This window comes from Pyxicephalus adspersus, chromosome 6 (genome assembly GCF_032062135.1).
Source record: "Pyxicephalus adspersus chromosome 6, UCB_Pads_2.0, whole genome shotgun sequence".
NCBI lineage: Eukaryota > Metazoa > Chordata > Amphibia > Anura > Pyxicephalidae > Pyxicephalus > Pyxicephalus adspersus.
In genome coordinates this window covers 22,412,682-22,430,899 of record NC_092863.1, presented here as the reverse complement: position 1 = coordinate 22,430,899, position 18,218 = coordinate 22,412,682, and the positions used below count along the sequence as shown (strand labels likewise).

The following is an 18,218-nucleotide window of genomic DNA, read 5'->3' as shown; positions in this document are numbered from 1 at the left end:
TATATATATAAAGTAAATAGTCAATAGATAAAATGAGTTTTTGTGTTGTTCGTATTTTAGGCTACAAAACCGTGAAATGGGAATATTGTAATTGGGTGATTGTTTAATTTATGTGTGTGTGTGAGCAGGAGAGCATTTATAATTTTAAGGCAGGGTATTTGTTGGCCAATATTTTAATTAAACAATCATGTTCTCTTTTTAAATACAGAATGTAATCTTCCTGATACACTCAATTCTTGGTTCCTTGTGACACAGCTCCATGTATGGTAAGTAAGATTTATTGGTCTGTGTCTATCTTGTAGCTATTTCGTGCATAGAAGCTATTACAGTAAAAAATTGATGTAAAGTTATATTTACCAGCCTTTTGTGATGGCTAACGAAAGAATATTGTGAGCTCATTTATACTTAATTGCGACAACATGCATGGTAATGCATCCATTTCACCATAATGCATATACAGTACTTTTAGAAAATGTCATGTAAGTTTTTCATTTGTTGTTTTTTCTATTGAAGCTGTTCATTTATACCTAATGTACAGCCTTGTTGCAGCACTTATTAATGTAATAACCATTTAGTGAGTATGGGTTCAAATGGAAATTTTCTTTTTTTTAATTAGATGTTTCTTCAGGCTACCTTTCAGTGCCTAGGCACTACTCTCATAATCTTTAAATGGCTGGTAATTTAGAAAAATATTCCAGCACTAAAAAAGTAGATTCCATAAATTCTGTTTTTCTTAACCATTTTTGCATTTAATATATCACCATTTTCTAATAGCAACTTTCCCCTTTGTTTCCTGTTGTTTCACAAAACCTTAAATATTTTAGATTTGGTTTGCTTAGGGACAGAAACAAACTATTTTTTTTTTTTTTAGTAGATTAGAGAGATGTTAAAACATCTGTCACGTTTTGCTTCTGTGTTTGTTTTCTTGAAATGAACATGTGTAATATACATGTGAAATAAAGAGGCAATGAATGCATGCTTACCTCTTTGGTCAGTTTACTAAAAAACATTTGCTACATGGGGCACAGTAATGGTTACGTTGATAATACAACAGACTGCATCATAGAAGCAGCCAGAACAGAAAAGTTGTAAAAAAAATTAACCTTCCTTTATACTTAGCTTACTGTTACTATCCATGATGTTAACGGGTCGGTTTTGATCCGTGTCCTGAATCAGCCATAAAACATCTTCAAATCAATTATTTTTCATCCAGTTTGTTTCTTACCTCTTGGTTACCTTGTTAGGCTTCCTGATCCATAAAAAGATTCTTTTTAATATTTTTGGTGTGACCCCTTTCTTTGGCCTTTCTTTGTTAGCATACCTCTCGTTTTTAATTTAAAAAAAATGGTAAAATGAACCTCAATAGAATTAAGTCAATAAAAAGGTTGTTATGTTACCAGATCATAAATGAGGGTAATAAAACACATAAATATTTGTTTTCTTTTTTTTTTGTTAATTTTATTACCTGTAGTAACATCCATGGTGTTACAGGTCAATTTTGACCCATATATATTTACTTCAACAAAAGGCAAAAAAAATGATAAGCAGAACAAGTAATAATACAAAATGTAGATTTGCAAAGTTAAACAAAAAACAACCTATTAAGCAAATTAAACCAAAAGAAATTCTTTGTGCAAGAACATGCATGTCTGTGTGTGTTTAGATGCATGTGGCAAAAAGTGAAACTTTTAGTGTGTTCTTTGCATAAATATTTTTTACAGTGGAAGCACAATGTGTTTGTCTTCCTGACCTTATTGCTAGGGTAGACCTGACACCTCTTTCATTTAGAATCAGGTGGATTCACTGGAGTTGTGGCTGTGCTGGTTGATGCTGAGGCAGGGATGGCTGAGAATGCTGGGGCTGATGCTCTTTGTGTTGTTGATGACGTGGAAGGAGTGCTTTTCGAGCCCTGCAGCTGACAAAGGCTGCAGCGACTGGGTCTCGGGTAACTCCTTTCCTCTGCTGAATGTGCGCCTTGACAAGGGAATTTCCTAGCTCCTCAAGAAACATTCTCCACTTGCTATTTTTAGTTGAGTTCCATCCCAGCTGCATGTGGGTCCACAACACAAACGCATTTTATCAGACACATTAAGATGTTATAAAACACAACCATTGGCCATCTCCTTGTCATTCGCTGACAAGTGTAGGTGGCAGTCAGCTTGTCCGGGTTGTCCACTCTTTTGTTTTTATTGTAATCCAGAATAAGTATGGGCTTTTTGTCAGTTCTTGATGACACAGCTGCATCTTTGTGAAAAGTGGACATAAGTATTACACTCTGGTTTCTTTTTGGACAATTTGAAACAACAGTGGTGCTGTCTGTAAATGCAAATTTGGATGAAAGTGGAGCCACGCCCTTCACCTGCAAAATATTGTTTTGAAGTTCAGGTTTATTTTTTCTCATTGTACCTACCATGATATTTTGCTCCTGAGAAGTTCTTGTCCAAGGTTATAGCTGGTAAAAAAAAAAAATCTCACACGTGATATTGTGACTCCGCAGTCCAGTAGTCATATCGTGGACTACATGTTTTCCTTGATTTTTCTTTGGTGCCACTTGCAGGATTGCCTGTGTAAATCTGTAGATTCCACGCATAGCTTGTTTTTGCATCACTGGCTTACTGGGCATGTATTACTGGAAGGGGCATTTTCCACGGAAAGGGACAAAACGTTCATCTACTGTCACCTGAGGCCCAGGGTGAAACATCAGTGGAAGGAGCTGCACCCATCTCTTCCAGACATCCCTGATGGGAGCAAGCTTGTCAGCTTTTGCTCTAGTATCTCTGTTGTCAAATCTGACTCTTGATATCATTCGAAAGGTCAGAAAATTACATTGTTGACCGGATGAGTGGCCTCATTACAGGATCTGTACACTCCAGCAAGAAGAAGAACACCAATATAAACATCCAGGCATTCCTCATCAATGCCATTCCACATGTCCCCGTGGACTTTTTTCCTTCAAGGTTTGTCATAGAAATTTTTTTTTTTTGTGACAATGTCTTGATGTCACTTACTCTAGTCACAGCAAACCTTGTGACCCCAGGGGTCATTTTGATGACATTTTCAGCAGCTCTTCTGCCATTAACGTCAGGAGGTACTGAACTCCAACAGATGTTACCACTTATGGATTTGAATGTTTCAGAAAGAATGGAAGCAGCTTTAGCAGTGGTGGCCTCCTCATCAGACTCATCAGATGTTTCTGTGAATTCTGGTTTATACTATACTTCATCTTCAATTTTAGAAACCTGTTTATCCATATCGCTATGCTGGTCTGCATCCTCTGTCTTTTTTTTCATTCAATATATAATCCATAATTTCACTTTTTGTTTTGCATACACAAATGCAATAATTGTCGTTGGAAACAAACGATCCACAAAAGATTGTTCAATAATTGTTAACAAAAACTGTGCCCAACGCCTGATCAAGGACGCCAACGAACAAAGAATCTCGCCAGAAACGAACTACCGTTCGGATCTGATTGGACAACGATCGTTCATAATCTATTGTGTGTACAATTTTTTAGTGATCGTGAATTGTTCTGTGATACACTTTCCCCTGTACATGTCACTTACTGCATGGTTTGAACGAGTGTTTAAACGAACGTTCATAGTGTATACATTTTTGGTGGATTATATTTTTTTACGGTCATATCGTTACAGCATGTACAGAATTGTGCAAAATACGATCGTTCAAAATAATCGGGAATAATCGTGGATCGTTCATTTTCAAACGATAATTATTGCAGTTGTGTACCTAGCCTAAATGAATAGTTCCTTCTATGTCTGCAATGCCTGTCTTTTTTGTCTGTTTATCTACAGATAAGAAGTCTGAGGGATAAGCCCTGAATAGAAGAGAGAGAGGAGAGGGCTGGCTTGTCAGTGTGATGTTCTGTGACTGAGAGCTGACAGTCGGATTTTAGTGTGTGTATGATTTCAGTTTTGGCACTAATTATGACAAAGGTCATAATTTTCACCACAGCATTTTATAATTTATTGAAATTGATTATTTTTGTTTTAATTTGTGTACATAGAGGTATCTGACAAAGTAAAAAAAAACCTTGATGCAATAAACAAAATAATGTGGTAAAATGAAAATGGGTCTTAATGACCCTAAGTATAAAGGAAGGTTAAAACATACAGGTTGGGTCCAATATCTTAAAGCTTTGTAGGTTACAGAGTCACCTTCAGAAAAGGGTCTTTGTAGATTTAAAATATCATTTATTTACCTTTGTTTTATTCTAAGTTCTAAGGACATGAAAAATTTTCTGGAATCCAAGAGACATGTTACCCTTTTATATTCTGACAGTGACAGGAAGCATCTGAACGACCTTTTGTGGTTATTGTATTTGTAGCTCCAGAACAGGAGGATGTATAGAGTACTGTTGGTAGCACTGTTGAAAAAGCCAAGGAATCACTTGTAAAATGACAGTAAATTCAGTAGGAAATTATTTTTCTATCGTATATCAAATATCTGAGGTGTACTTTAAGTATCAATACTTAAGTAGCACAGTTTAAATTAAACAAAAACAAAAGAAACAACAAATATATATTCTTAAAGTTATTTAAAATCAGTTTATTTAAAATACCCCTGCTGGGATTTTCACTGCAAATTGTCAGTTGATTTTAGGAGTTATTGCAGTGACATTTATGGTACACCTAAAAAATACACTTGCAATTTTCCTAAATTGCGGATTTGTTGCTTGTGAAAACATTTAACACCTAGGCAATATTTTTCCTTTTCATCTGTGGAATAAATAGCCAAAATGAGAAAAAAAATATTGTTTAATCTAGCATTATTGAAAAGGTCAGCATATGTCGTGGCAAAAGGGAGGGTATCTTTCTTAATGTGTAACAGGAACCTAGCTGAAGTACATTCAAACATTTGCTAACATGCTGGCAAAAGCTAACACATCATAAATTGAACTGATTGCTAGGCTTGTCTTTAGCTAAAATGTATGGGGCCTTATTTAAACCCAGCAGTATTTTTAATGTCCTGGGTCGCCAAACTGTTTCCTCCAAGGCCTGGAATCCTCCCGATCTAGCCGCAGGGATGGAATGTTGCGGTTTTTAGGCTATTTATCCCACTGCTGGGGTTATGATATGATATTTAGAAATTCAGTGGACCTTGAAGATTTTTATGGAAGGTAAACAACAATTTTTAAAATTCTTCCATCCTTACAACTACTGAGGCATGTTGTGTGCTGATAGCATTTACCCATAATTCAAACTACAGTTTGCATACTGCATCTTGATGTTTTTTGGACTTGTATTTTTATTTTTCAGTCATTAGGGCACATTGTTTTTACCCTTGCTGGTTGAATGTAAATGTAGTCATCTTTGCATTAGTTACTGCTTTGCATAGCCCATTCAAAAACCTCAACCTCTCACCATATTGAGTTTGGTATCTCGTAAAGAGTGGATGTTGCTCCACGTTGGAACGTAATAGTAACATAGGTACATCATAAGTCATGTTGAAAAATGACATCAAGTTCAGCCACTTGGGAAATAAACATATCCCTGATATAAAACTATATGGACATATTTGATCCAGAGGAAGGCACAAAAAACCCTGCCCCAATTTGCTCCAACGGGAAAAATTCCTTCCTGATTTAATGAGGCATTTGGATCAACAGTCTCTGTTATCTTTACTTTAAGGCTTTTTATACCTAGATATATTCTGTGCTTATAAAGGGGCCCTATTCCACATTTTCACAGGCCTTACAGTGAAAAATGTCTCCCCTATCCGGAGCCTAAATTTCTTTTCCTCCAGACGCAAGGTGTGACTGGGGAGAGACTGGTCACAAACTTTGACCGACCATATGACCAGGCTGTCCTCCTGTGATGAGCTAGGTGTGTAGAAAGAGAAAGCAAACACACATAAATTAATAGTAAAGGGCCAACAGGCTAGGGGCTCCCAATATATTTTATCAGCTCCTAGCAATCTAGGCCCTATAAATCCATGAATTTCTTTGCAGGTTTAGACAGGGAAGACAATACAGATGCCAGCAGTGTTAACAGTGCTCCGTGCTACAAAAGCTGTACCCTCTGCATAGTGGATCATTGAAGCATACAGATTCCTGCCTTAGCATATGTTTTGGTCTGCCATTCAGAGAGAAGAATGTCTCTTATGCCCTCCTGCAGTCCCCAAATCAGGTCCTGAGCATTCCAGGCATGAGTTTGGAAGTATGGGGTCTGCACAGGCTGTTGCAGCAAGTCTTACCCTTCCTGGATAAGCGCTTTTATGGCTTTTGTTCTGGGGAGATTTCAAAGGTGGGAAACATAGATGTGTAATTGGCAGCACCCTGGTATGGTTTGTCAGGATCCCTTCTAATAATAGGACAGCCGGGCCCTTGTGGTAAGGGACTGCAGGGATCTGCTAGGATTTCTGTCTGCATACTGCCTATAGAGGCCGATCTTTTAATTTGACAGAGTGTATGTCACTAAGCATATGACTAAAAACCCTATACAAACAGGGTTTGATCTTCCAGCTCAGTCTTAGGGTTTGTAGTCAGGTGGATATTTAAGCTAGGGGAAAATTGGAAACAATAAGGGGAACATACAAGAAGCTGGGGAGTTTGAGAAGAGGGGATTGGGTTGCAATGAGCCTCTTTTCTCTACACCTCATAGTCTTTTTTTTCAAAAGGTAACCCAACTTGCTCTAAGATCCCAAATGTACAGCGTTAACAACAGTGTGCTTTATACAAATGTTCAATATGTACACCAATTCTGGGGTGTTGGTGACTGTGGCCGCACTTAAACTTGTTATATATTACAATAACCTAATCCCATAGTGTATATATGGTTGGACATTCCCACCACATATGGATTAACTTGCCTCTACATTTACAACATCTCCAGCACATATCAGAGCTATGTAGAGAAAAAAGTTGTATATCTACCAGACATCAAGACCATGTGCTTTACATGGAAGGTGCATTTTATGTGTTAAAACAAGACTTTCCATTTCATTGCTAAAGATGAGCAGTCTAATTCCCTCTCCAACTTTCTCAACTATATTAGTTGTTCTTTCAATAAAATCTTATATATCTGGGGAACAGTATGGAGAAGAGGAATTCTTCTGACATAAAAGATTTCCAAATTTAGTTGTTTCTCCATGTATCTTTTGTATGCCCTGAATGAAGGCTAAAAAGGATACAGTTTTGTCAGATGACATGTTTTGAAGGGTGGTCAATTGAGGTAATTGTATACTATTTGGAAGCATATCCACTATTCGTCTATGTGTTCTAAAGCAGGGGTGTCAAACTCTGGCCTGCAGGCCAAATCTGGCCTGGAGCGTCCTTTTTTAGGCCCCAAAAGAATCCTTAATATGAATTGCAACTGGCCCGCCGCTGCATTGAAACGAAGCTGCTAATATACCGTATTTTTTGCCGTATAAGACGCACTTTTTCTTCCCCAAAGCTTGGGGGGAAAAGTTAGTGCGTCCTATACGACAAATGTGTTAAAAAAAATAATACAATTTAAAAAAAAAATTTCATGAAAAACAGTGGATCACTTTTGGTACAGAAATCTAGACCTCAGTGTAACGCTCAGGTGGTTAAATGTTTAGTAACTCCCGTCAATAAACTAGATAGACCTTATGGAAAAGATTGTAGTGACCATGGACAAAGCTGTTCCTCTAATGTAACCCAGTTTTTTGTGTATCAATTAAGAAACCAATCTGTTAATCATACAAGTGGGGCTGCTTCATTGTATAAAGCAACATTAGGTAAACCATCTCCCCCTTTCAATCTTGGTTTAACCTAGAACCTATATGCCGTATATGACTTTTTTGCTTTCCATATAAACTAAACAATCATTTGTTGTATCTTTTAGAAAGACTTCCTGGGGGGGACATATTGGGACTGTCAGAAATAAATAAAAGAATTGTGGGAGAACATCCATTGTGAGGACATTTATCCTTGCTAACCAAGGTAAAAGGGGCTTATCATAACTACCTGTAGTCTGGCCAATATAGGTAAATAATTTAATGTGTACATTCTGAAAGTGTGAAGATAAATAGATACCCAGATATTTAAGCGCTTTAATACATATGCGGAATGGAACAGTCATACTCAAGTGTGTAAACTTTATTATACTCATACTAATATATCATAGTGTAAAATAAATTTTCATGAAAAACAATGTACCGCTTTTAAAACCGGACAGAAATGAACCGCTCAGGAGGTTAATCATTGTCTTTATAATGTTGTCTCATACCGCTTGGCCTTGAACAAAACCTACTTGATCTCTTAGGATGTATTCCAGATCTAATACAATCAGTCTATTAGCTAAAATCTTAGAAAACACTTTTATATCTTTATTGATCAAGGATATAGTTCGATAATTGGCACATAATGTGTGATATTTTTCTGGTTTAGGGATAGGAGATATAAGTGCTTCTAAACTCTGTGATGTAAATGGTTGCCGAGTAGAGACTGAGTTAACCTCCTATGCAGTAATCCCAAGTCTGACTCGGGGTTGATTTTAGTTGCAAAAAGCCGTAGTCCCAAGCCACACTCGGGGTTACTTTAACCTAAAAAAAACCACACTTACCTTTCTCTGTCGCTGTCCCCCCCTGTCCTGCTGGTCCCCCGCAGGTCCTGAGGACACGTCTGCCTCCTCTGATCCCCCGCAGGTCCTGAGGACACGTCTGCCTCCTCTGATCTCCAGACGCTAACTGCAGAGCCATTATCTACAGGGTTTTCCGTGACATCAGTGTGGTTGGGACTTAGCAGCGGGAAATTCAAAATTAGTTTGTATTGGATTCAATACAAAATAGCTGTATTGAGTCCAATACAAAAAATATTCATATAATAAATATAAATATATATATTATATGCTGATGTACAGGTATATTACATGTTAAACTATATTTTTTTAATTACTAAATTTTGGTGAGTTTTGCCTAAAAATTATTAAAAAAAAACAAAATTAATAAAAATTATTTTTTTTTATAAAACTGGGGGGTAAAGACCTCTGGTCCTGGGCTTTTCCTATGAGATGATGATTTAATTGCCAAAGATAATAATTGTATATGTGTATGTTCCACCTTCAATCAAAAATGCTTGAAGACATTTCAACCAAACTTGACATACATATGGGTGGGACGCGTGAGTGCACCAGTCATCTTTGTACAGCACTGTACTATATGTCAGAGCTATATTTTAAACCAAACTTGCTAGACATATGACTCAGAATAATGTGAGTGCACCTCTGATCTTTGAAATGTCTTCATGCATTTTCAAGTGATGGTGGAACATACATACATACGTACAGTTAGGTCCATAAATATTTGGACAGAGACAACTTTATTCTAATTTTGGTTCTGTACATTACCACAATTAATATTTAATGAAACAACGCAGATGCAGGATTGCATAAAACTGTGAGAAACTAAAGCCTTTTTATTTTTTTTTATTTTTTTTTACACAATCACTTAATTTTAGGGGCTCAAAAGTAATTGGACAATTTACTCAAAGGGTATTTCATGGGCTGGTGTGGGCAATTCCTTCCTTATATCATTATCAATTAAGCAGATAAGGCCCTGAGTTGACTGTGGGGGGGTGATGATATGTGAAAGATTTTGCTGTGAACGAACAACATGCGGTCAAAGGAGCTCTCCATGCAGGTGAAACAAGCCATCCTAAAGCTGCAAAAACAGAAAAAACCCATATGAGAAATAGCTACAATATTAGGAGTGGCAAAATCTACAGTTTGGTACATCCACGGAAGACAACAGTGGTGGATGATGACGCAGAATCATTTCCATGGTGAAGAGAAACCCCTTCACAACAGCCAACCAAGTGAACAACACTCTCCAGGAGGTAGGCGTATCGATATCCAAGTCTACCATAAAGAGAAGACTGCATGAAAGTAAATACAGAGGGTGCACTGCAACGTGCAAGCCACTCATAAGCCTCAAGAATAGAAAGACTAAATTGGACTTTGCTCAAAAACATTTAAAAAAGCCAGCACAGTTCTGGAAAAACATTCTTTAGACAGATGAAACCAAGATCAACCTTTACCATAATGACGCCAATAAAAAAAGTATGGAGAAGGCGTGGAACAGCTCATGATCCAAAGCATACCACATCATCTGTAAAACATGGCGGAGACAGTGTGATGGCTTGGGCGTGCATGGCTGCCAGTGGCACTGGGACACTAGTGTTTATCAATGATGTGACACAGGACAGAAGCAGCCGAATGAATTCTGAGGTGTTCAGAGACATGTGTGCTCAAATCCAGCTAAATGCAGTCAAATTGATTGAGAGGTGTATCATAATACAGATGGACAATGACCCAAAACATACAGCCAAAGCAACACAGGAGTTTATTAAAGCAAAGAAGTGGAATATTCTTGAATGGCCAAGTCAGTCCCCTGATCTGAACCCAATTGAGCATGGATTTCACTTGTTGAAGACTAAACTTCGGATAGAAAGGCCCAGAAACAAACAGCAACTGAAAGCCGCTGCAGTGAAGGCCTGGCAGAGCATTAGAGGAGGAAACCCAGGATCTGGTGATGTCCATGAGTTCAAGACTACAGGCGGTCATTGCCAGCAAACGGTTTTCAACCAAGTATTAGAAATGATCATTTTATTTTCAGCTTTTTAGTTTGTCCAATTACTTTTAAGCCCCTGAAATGAAATTGTGTTAAAAAAAAGTTTTAGTTCCTCACTTTTTTTTTACAACCCACTGAATTAAAGCTTTTTGTTCAACCCACTGATTTAAAGCTAAAAGTCCACAGTTCAACTGCATCTGAGTTGTTAAATTTAAAATTAATTGTGGTAATGTACAGGACCAAATTTAGAAAAAAGTTGTCTCTCTAAATATTTATGGACCTAACTGTACAACCAATTTTATATATTTAGATGCTGCTATGTAATATTGTTTATATCCACCAGGTGGCATACCTTTTGTGATTCCCGAGTATTAGAGTTGTGGTATAATTGCCACTTCTTGATAGGGTGAATCCTATAGATCAGGGGTGTCAAACTAACAGGGCCTAAATCAAAAACTTAGACCAAGTCGGGAGCCAAACCCGAAATCCAGTGAAAAAATTGAAGTTTCTCCTTCTCACCAGATACAAAACCTTCCCACACCGAAACAAAGAGGTCCTGCTTTCCTCAGTTTGACCTCTCTCCCTGCTCCCCAGGGTTACGGGTTGTCTTCTCACACAAACACATCCCCAGCATCACTGTGGACGTGTAGGCGGGATGTGTGAGGGGGGCGGGGAGGGGCAGAGATCTCTCACTTGTCACATAGACATGAGTGATGCCAAGACTACAATCCCCGGCATTACTTGCGTTTATGGAACAGAACAACAGGGGCCACGCAGTGATGTGAGTAATGCTTGGAATTATAGTAGCAGTATCACTCGCTGTAATACGTATTAGCAGGCGGGCCACATGCAATTCACCAACTCCCTGGGGGGGGGGGGGGGAGACCTTACGGGCCAGAGTTTGACACCCCTGCTATAGATAAAGCATTATAAGTCCACTTGTATTATACAATTCATACTCATTATAAGATGCTAGAAATGAAGATAATAAACAAGGATACCTTTTATGTGTGTAAAAGTTTATTGCCAGTGGGGATGGGTGACATGTATTACCTAAGCATATTGGAACTAAATAAGCCTATGGAGAAATAGTACTATGGGGACTTATTCTTTATCCCAAAGAATGATTTATGCATTCGATCTCTAAATCGCGTATGTGCACAATCATTTAATGTTAATATATTTTCTGGCTTCCACTAGATGTATATAAGATCTCATGGGCAAGGGAATCTTTATGGAGTCTTTCTAATTCACATGTCTTAGTCAAGTCATCATAATATCTCTATGGTAAGCTGATGCTGCTCGTGCTGCACTCGTTTCGGCTCAGTTTTACTCAGCTGTGATTTTCTTGGCTAGATTTCTTAGGGTTTAGGACAGAACTCTCATCGTGCTTGTCCTACCCCACCATTCTCCCTAAAAAGGCAGCCTTTGCAGACACACAGCTATCACACTGTGCTGCTAATGACTTTGTTGTACATGTCTCTTGGGTTCACGAGGCAGCTAAATTTACTTAGGTGTTCTGCCATTATGTCTGCTGCAAAACCTATGGCTGCTCTGCCTGCTCCTTCTGTTATCATTAGTCTTTTAACATCCCCAAAGCTGAATTGTCATGCAGGTGGGTGGTACAGGCGAGGCCGAGCAAATGCTGTCCCTTGTCACCATGGCCCCATGGCCTAGGTGGCCTTCTAGGAAATAAGGCCATGATTATGGCCGCGGTATGTGCTAGGTTTTCAAATTATTAAAAAAAATAAAATTTTTAAATAAAAATAATACAATTGATTGTCAAAACATGTCAATAACCAGAAACAATAAATTGGCCTGTTTTCTAGAAGAATAGGAAGTAAGTATCTAAGAAAGAGTAGGACTGGGAAAAAATATTCTAACAAAGATCCACTATCTGTATTATGTTGGTATCTTAATAGAACGGTACAGTGTTCAAAAAAACAGGAAAAAAAGAGGTTCATAGACTTATTGGATAAATAATGGGTATGAGTAATATGGGACTGAAAACAGTAAAAATATTGCTTGACTTACATATTCCAGGTCAAGATCTTTTCCTGATGGTAAGTGTGCTCAGAACACTAAAGATGTAAGCTAAGTAATTATTTGAAAAGTCGAAGTGAGTAAGGGTTTCATTCAGTTTAGGGTGTAAGTGAAAACGGGTAAAATACATCTATATGGTATTATATATGAATATGAAGGGAGAAACACTTTCTCATACAAAAAATCAAATATGCCACATCCCAAGAATCACAAACAAAGTAGAAACACCAAAAAAAGAAGAGACATTTAAGGCACATATTACACAAATGAGAATATATATAATATTTATTATGCCAGCAAACTTTTTTTCAGTACACAAAATATAAAATGTACATGGAACATAGATAGCAGGCACTCACATATAGGTCCAAGCAGTAATTGAATAGTGTCATGGTTTTATCAACACATTTTGCAACAGTCTGCTTCATAGGAATTAACCATGAGACCTAAAAATTGATAATTAACAAATTACAATAAATCAATATCAAATGAGAATTATTGTATCAAAATAATATTGAGTTACAATCTGCCTACGTCGCCAACTCAAGATTGAAATGGTGCTGCTGCTGAACCTCTTCCACATATAATGGAAGTCAAAGCAGAGACGCAGTGAAGGGGTAACTGATAACAAAAACCCTAAAAAATTTTCTGAATAGAAAAATACATTGTTGACATTCATTGTTTTGCCGACATTTTGCACATGTAGTTTTTGATACATTTTTGACTTTGTATTAAATATATTTTTTTTCTCTTGTTTTTTTTTTATCCGCCCCCCCCCCCCCAACCATACAATATTTATGTTTACTTTGGTCAAATTTTTTTTTGTAGATTACTTAATATTTGTGATTTGTATAATGACAGGTCGAATCAACTCAACAATATTGCGCTCCACATGTCCTCGACATTTTTAGTGTAATCAATCGGTGTTCCAATTTTTGTTCCTGTGGGTTCACATCATGGTGCCGTGCCTTTACCCCCCTATCATTACTCTCAATGGGTTCAGCCTTTTGCTCCACCTGGTAACGCCACTCCATTAGTGCAGGTTCATTTGGCAGAGAGGCAGCAAACAGGCAATTGTCTGGTATTTGGTTTGGGCACAATGCTATATAAGGCATTTTAATCTCCCACAACAAATGATGAGGTTAGTATGGTCAGCAAGTGTTTGGATTTAAAAGTGACTTCAAAATACTATTATCATATGTTTTTTACATGGTTAGATGGCCCCTGGGGAAAGCTGCCTACTGTGCATGTCCAAGAAATGGTGCATGCAGAATTTGGAATGACTAGTGGCTGTTAGTGGTAATAACTATCCTGACGACCATGATTCAGAAAGAAGTTTGTAAAGTAAAGCGTTCACTACAAGCTTAAGCTCAGGCAAATCTTCTAGCTAAGAAGTTGTCTTCCTCATAAACTGGAGGGGCATAAAATGCAGGACACATAGAAGACACGTAAAAAAAGGCTATACAGTTTAAAAAAACTGCACGTACATAGTGAAATTGTAATCCATTACCTCTACTTGCTCTCACTAAGATAACTGAAGCTTTACTACACACTCCATTCAATGTGTGTTGCAGTGGTATTGATTTTTAATGACAACTAACCACACATTTAAGACTCTAGTAGTGCAACACATAGATGTGAACCATCTGTACATTTTGATGTGCTGCATTGTAAAAAATGATGTATGTTCATTAATATATACATTCATTACAATGAATTTATCTATCAAAAATTGGCAAATACTCCTCATTTTCTTTAACAGAAACATGATCTCAACATCGATCACTATTATTTAATGATACATTATCACCATATGTTCTCAAGTATAAACCAATTTTTCTGGCGAATATACTAAATGGTATTATACTCTGGTTTCACCACTAGATGATGCTGTGTCTGCCTGTACAGTGTATAACAAAAGCTTTCTGTCTAAAACTTTTGAATTTTACACACTTTACATAAAGACTCTGCATGCCCAAAATGTTATTCAAATGGAAATGAACCATCATCATAACCAACTATTTTTGACATTTTTACTTCAGAGCATTTTCATGTATTTCAGGTAAAAACTAAGTACCTTAGTTTATAGTCGGATGGACTTATATACTGTAAATTATTCACAGTAACATTTTTATATAAAAAATTGTGCCGAGGTGGGGTAAAGTGACAAACTCATAGCTACTATTGGTGCACAGCGGTATTTTTACAGCCTGAGGAACATTGTATTAGGAATATAGGGTTAAAGGGGAACTATCACGAGATCGGGCGAGTGCAGAAAAAGGAGCTCTTGGGGTACTTGACATAGGTATGCCAGGAGGCTGTGGATTTCCCATTCAATATTTATGTGATCCTTTTCTGTCATAAAGGCAGAAGAGGAGGGGTCCTTCTTTCAAATCTTATAAAAGAAACATATTTTTTGCTTTATAAAATGGTAATCTACCCTTTTATATTCTTATATGAATTTATATCCTTTTCAGTCCCTAATAATGCAACAATTGATATACGTTATCTACACAGATTTTAAGCAGGCTTGTAAGCATGTTGAGCCAGAGACATTTCTTGAGTTCCTGGAGTTGGCAGCAATGCAGACTAAAATAAATTTAAATTGTAACACAGATTTTGTACCCAAACTTTTAACAGGTTAAGGTTAAATAGTAGCCTGATTTCTTGTGTCAGTGACTGTCTAAGATGGGCAATTGGCAATTATGTATTTTGTTTCACTTGGCAAGCAGCATATAGAGGATTGGTAAAGTGGACTTAAGCTAAAATTTAAATATATATCCTAATAAAAATTACCTTATGGCGGTGCCCGTCGTTTCCTACATGCTGGGACGAAGGAGGATACCAGGATTACAGGGGACCCAGTTCAGTATTCGTCTAGACGAATCGACAGATCTACAAAGGTAAAGGTGAGTTAGTAGTTCCACTTTAAAGACTGCTCAGCCAGTTTTCAGATAACTGTGTGTTAACATGTGCATCACTTTGATTTTAAGCAGGTCTTAGACTTGATTTTAAGCTGGTCTTATCACCACTGTTTGGTAGTAAGACCTCTGATCTTCACTTGTGCCTTTTTCTTTCCACCGGCTTTTTGATTTCCACTGGCAAGTTTTAAAGCAGATAAAATGGTGTTTTTTTTTTATTCCAGCAAGTCAGAATCTTCTCTGGCTCATTATTGCTCCCTATTAAAGCGTGACTGAAGTTTTATTACTGTGAGAAGACCTATTTTTTTTTTTTTTTGCAAGAGACAGTTGGTACTGTGCAGCTCAGTAAAGGTATTTCCCCTGCCAAGACTGAATAAACTCCTTTGCGTATGTGTCACCCTGACCTGGTAATATTGTGTCATCCAATATCAGTGAGGACAGTTGTGTGGAAATTAAAAAATATTACCATTAAGCAGATATTCTTTATAGCAGAAAGAACATTGCCTGTCCCTCCTGCAATACAGCATCTGCCTGATGACAAAATAAATACAGTCCTTTACCTTTTGTGTGCTCTTAATGTTAGCCTTTATTCACAAAAAAAACAAAACAGAAAACATTTCATCAGGATTCATTAGGATTGCTGGATCAATATATGGCACATATGTTAGTTATTTTGGCATAAAGTGGTTGCCCTTTTACACTCAGTGGTTCTTTTGCAATTAGCACGCCACTGGTCAAGCTGTTTCAGTCTTTTTCAGCCCCACCCCATATTCAGAGTGATTTTATAAGCTCTGGTAACTTGTCTAGATGTTGCTTTGCATTTTGTGGATGACGATAGACTGTTGATGTCAACTAGACTAAATAGCTACCTCTGCTTATGGAAAATATTGCTAACCTTTAGCTGATTCAGGCACCTAAGTGTATTTATTAAAATGCTGTAAACAGGAATGCAATGTTACCTTTGTGGTTTGACAATGATGAGTCAGACTTTTAATGTGCTAGAAGGCTTGTGAGCAGCTCTGATTATAGTTGGGAAGTTTATGGACTGAGAAAAACTATTTATTTTAAACCCTAGCTTGCAGGTGCACTAAAAAAACATAGAATTACATTACCTCACTGTTCCAATTGATAGATTGGTACAGGATGATACATCTAACATTCACCATCCATGCAATGTGAAGACCTTGTAAAGTAATGTTTATGGAAAACTGCACAGCCTCAGAATGGGTCTGATCTTTCTATGTTCCACAATATTTAGCTGAACTGTTTATAAAAACTGATGACTATACAAAAGATTGCTTGTTGGTCATCTCTGTGATTTCTTTCATTTAAGAATGCTATTAAGATGCAAAATTCATATAAAGTTTTGCAGTTATAAACAGTCCACAAACACTTTTAAAGCTATTGACTCATACCAGAGAATCACAATACAAGTTTTGCTCCATTTTATGAATTACTGGACTAAAGAATCTTCTGCTAATCATTTGTTCAACACGAGTTCATTACATGATTCTTGTTCAGGCACTCTATTTTATACTTTACCATGAACTGAATTTATTGGTTCCCCCACATCTAGGAAGGTACCAATTGTTAAGAGCAGCCTCACTAGATTTACTTTGCTTTTGTTATATATAGTTGGCTCTATGAAAATGATTACATTTAAAATAAATTGGATCTAGTGTCTCTAACCTATATTTTTGTCTGGTAAATTGAGCATCCAGTACGACTTTGAATTGAAAAACTTTTTGCTCTCTCATTTTAGAACAAGAGTATGTTGGGGCCTAATTTTGGTAGATACATTCAAGGCATACCAATTTGAAAATTAAACATGTGCCCAGATTATGCACAATATTTTTTTTTATCATTAGTAGTATTTACATATTCTAAATAAACCATAAATAAATAAAATAATGTAAAACAATCTCTTGTTTACCTTTGTAGCTTTAGTCAGATTAAACCCTATAGACATAGTTGATCCAGAGTAAGGCAAAAAACTCTTTATAAAGCCTGTTTGCTCCGACAGAGGAACATTTTTCCTGATTCCTTCCCAATCTCTCAAGGCAATTGAATGTTTCCTAAATCAACAGTCTCTGTTGCCTCTATTTAAAACCCTAATACTTCATTATATTTTGTGCTTCTAGAAAAGCATTCTGCTTTTTCCTTAAGCAATCTATAGAACTTCCTGAGGGAGCCTAGTCCACATTTTCACAGACCCTACAGTGAAGAATCCATTCCTTGTGTGGCTATTAAACATCTTTTCCTCCAGACTCGGTGTCCTCTTGTCCTTTGTAATGAACCTAAGTTGAATAAAGGGTAAAAAACAAATCCAAAATAAACTGAATAAATTTGGAACCTTCGTATTCAAAACTATATAAAGGTCTACATAGACATGCCAAAGGAGAACTGTATCTATTTTTGTGATTGTGGAAATCTGAAATTAATTTTTCTGACTGCATATTTGTTATTAACTAGATTAACAAGTAAAATATCATTGTATTGAAGTACATAGAAATGATTGTAATGTTTTTTTCTAGGATGTGTTTGGTACGAATGAAACAGGAAGGGCGAGAGGGAAATTACATGTGCAGATTCATTGTGTACTCCATGTGGGAAGATGCTGAGCAGCGTGGCAAAGTAATGGGGGTAGGTCGTTTCCCATTTTTCAAGAATGCTATTTACACATTCACAACCTATATAATGAAG

At 37.0% G+C, this 18,218-nt stretch overlaps 1 protein-coding gene across 1 annotated transcript in view; it reads left to right on the top strand.

Annotated features, from left to right (window-relative positions):
• UQCC1 (ubiquinol-cytochrome c reductase complex assembly factor 1) overlaps positions 1-18,218 on the top strand; it is a 124,069-nt gene that overhangs the window by 50,822 nt on the left and 55,029 nt on the right. Inside the window, exons 6-8 of the mRNA XM_072413700.1 lie at positions 61-95; positions 178-266; positions 18,050-18,158. Coding sequence (XP_072269801.1) covers positions 61-95; positions 178-266; positions 18,050-18,158 — 233 coding nt within the window. The remainder of the gene's footprint in view (positions 1-60; positions 96-177; positions 267-18,049; positions 18,159-18,218) is intronic.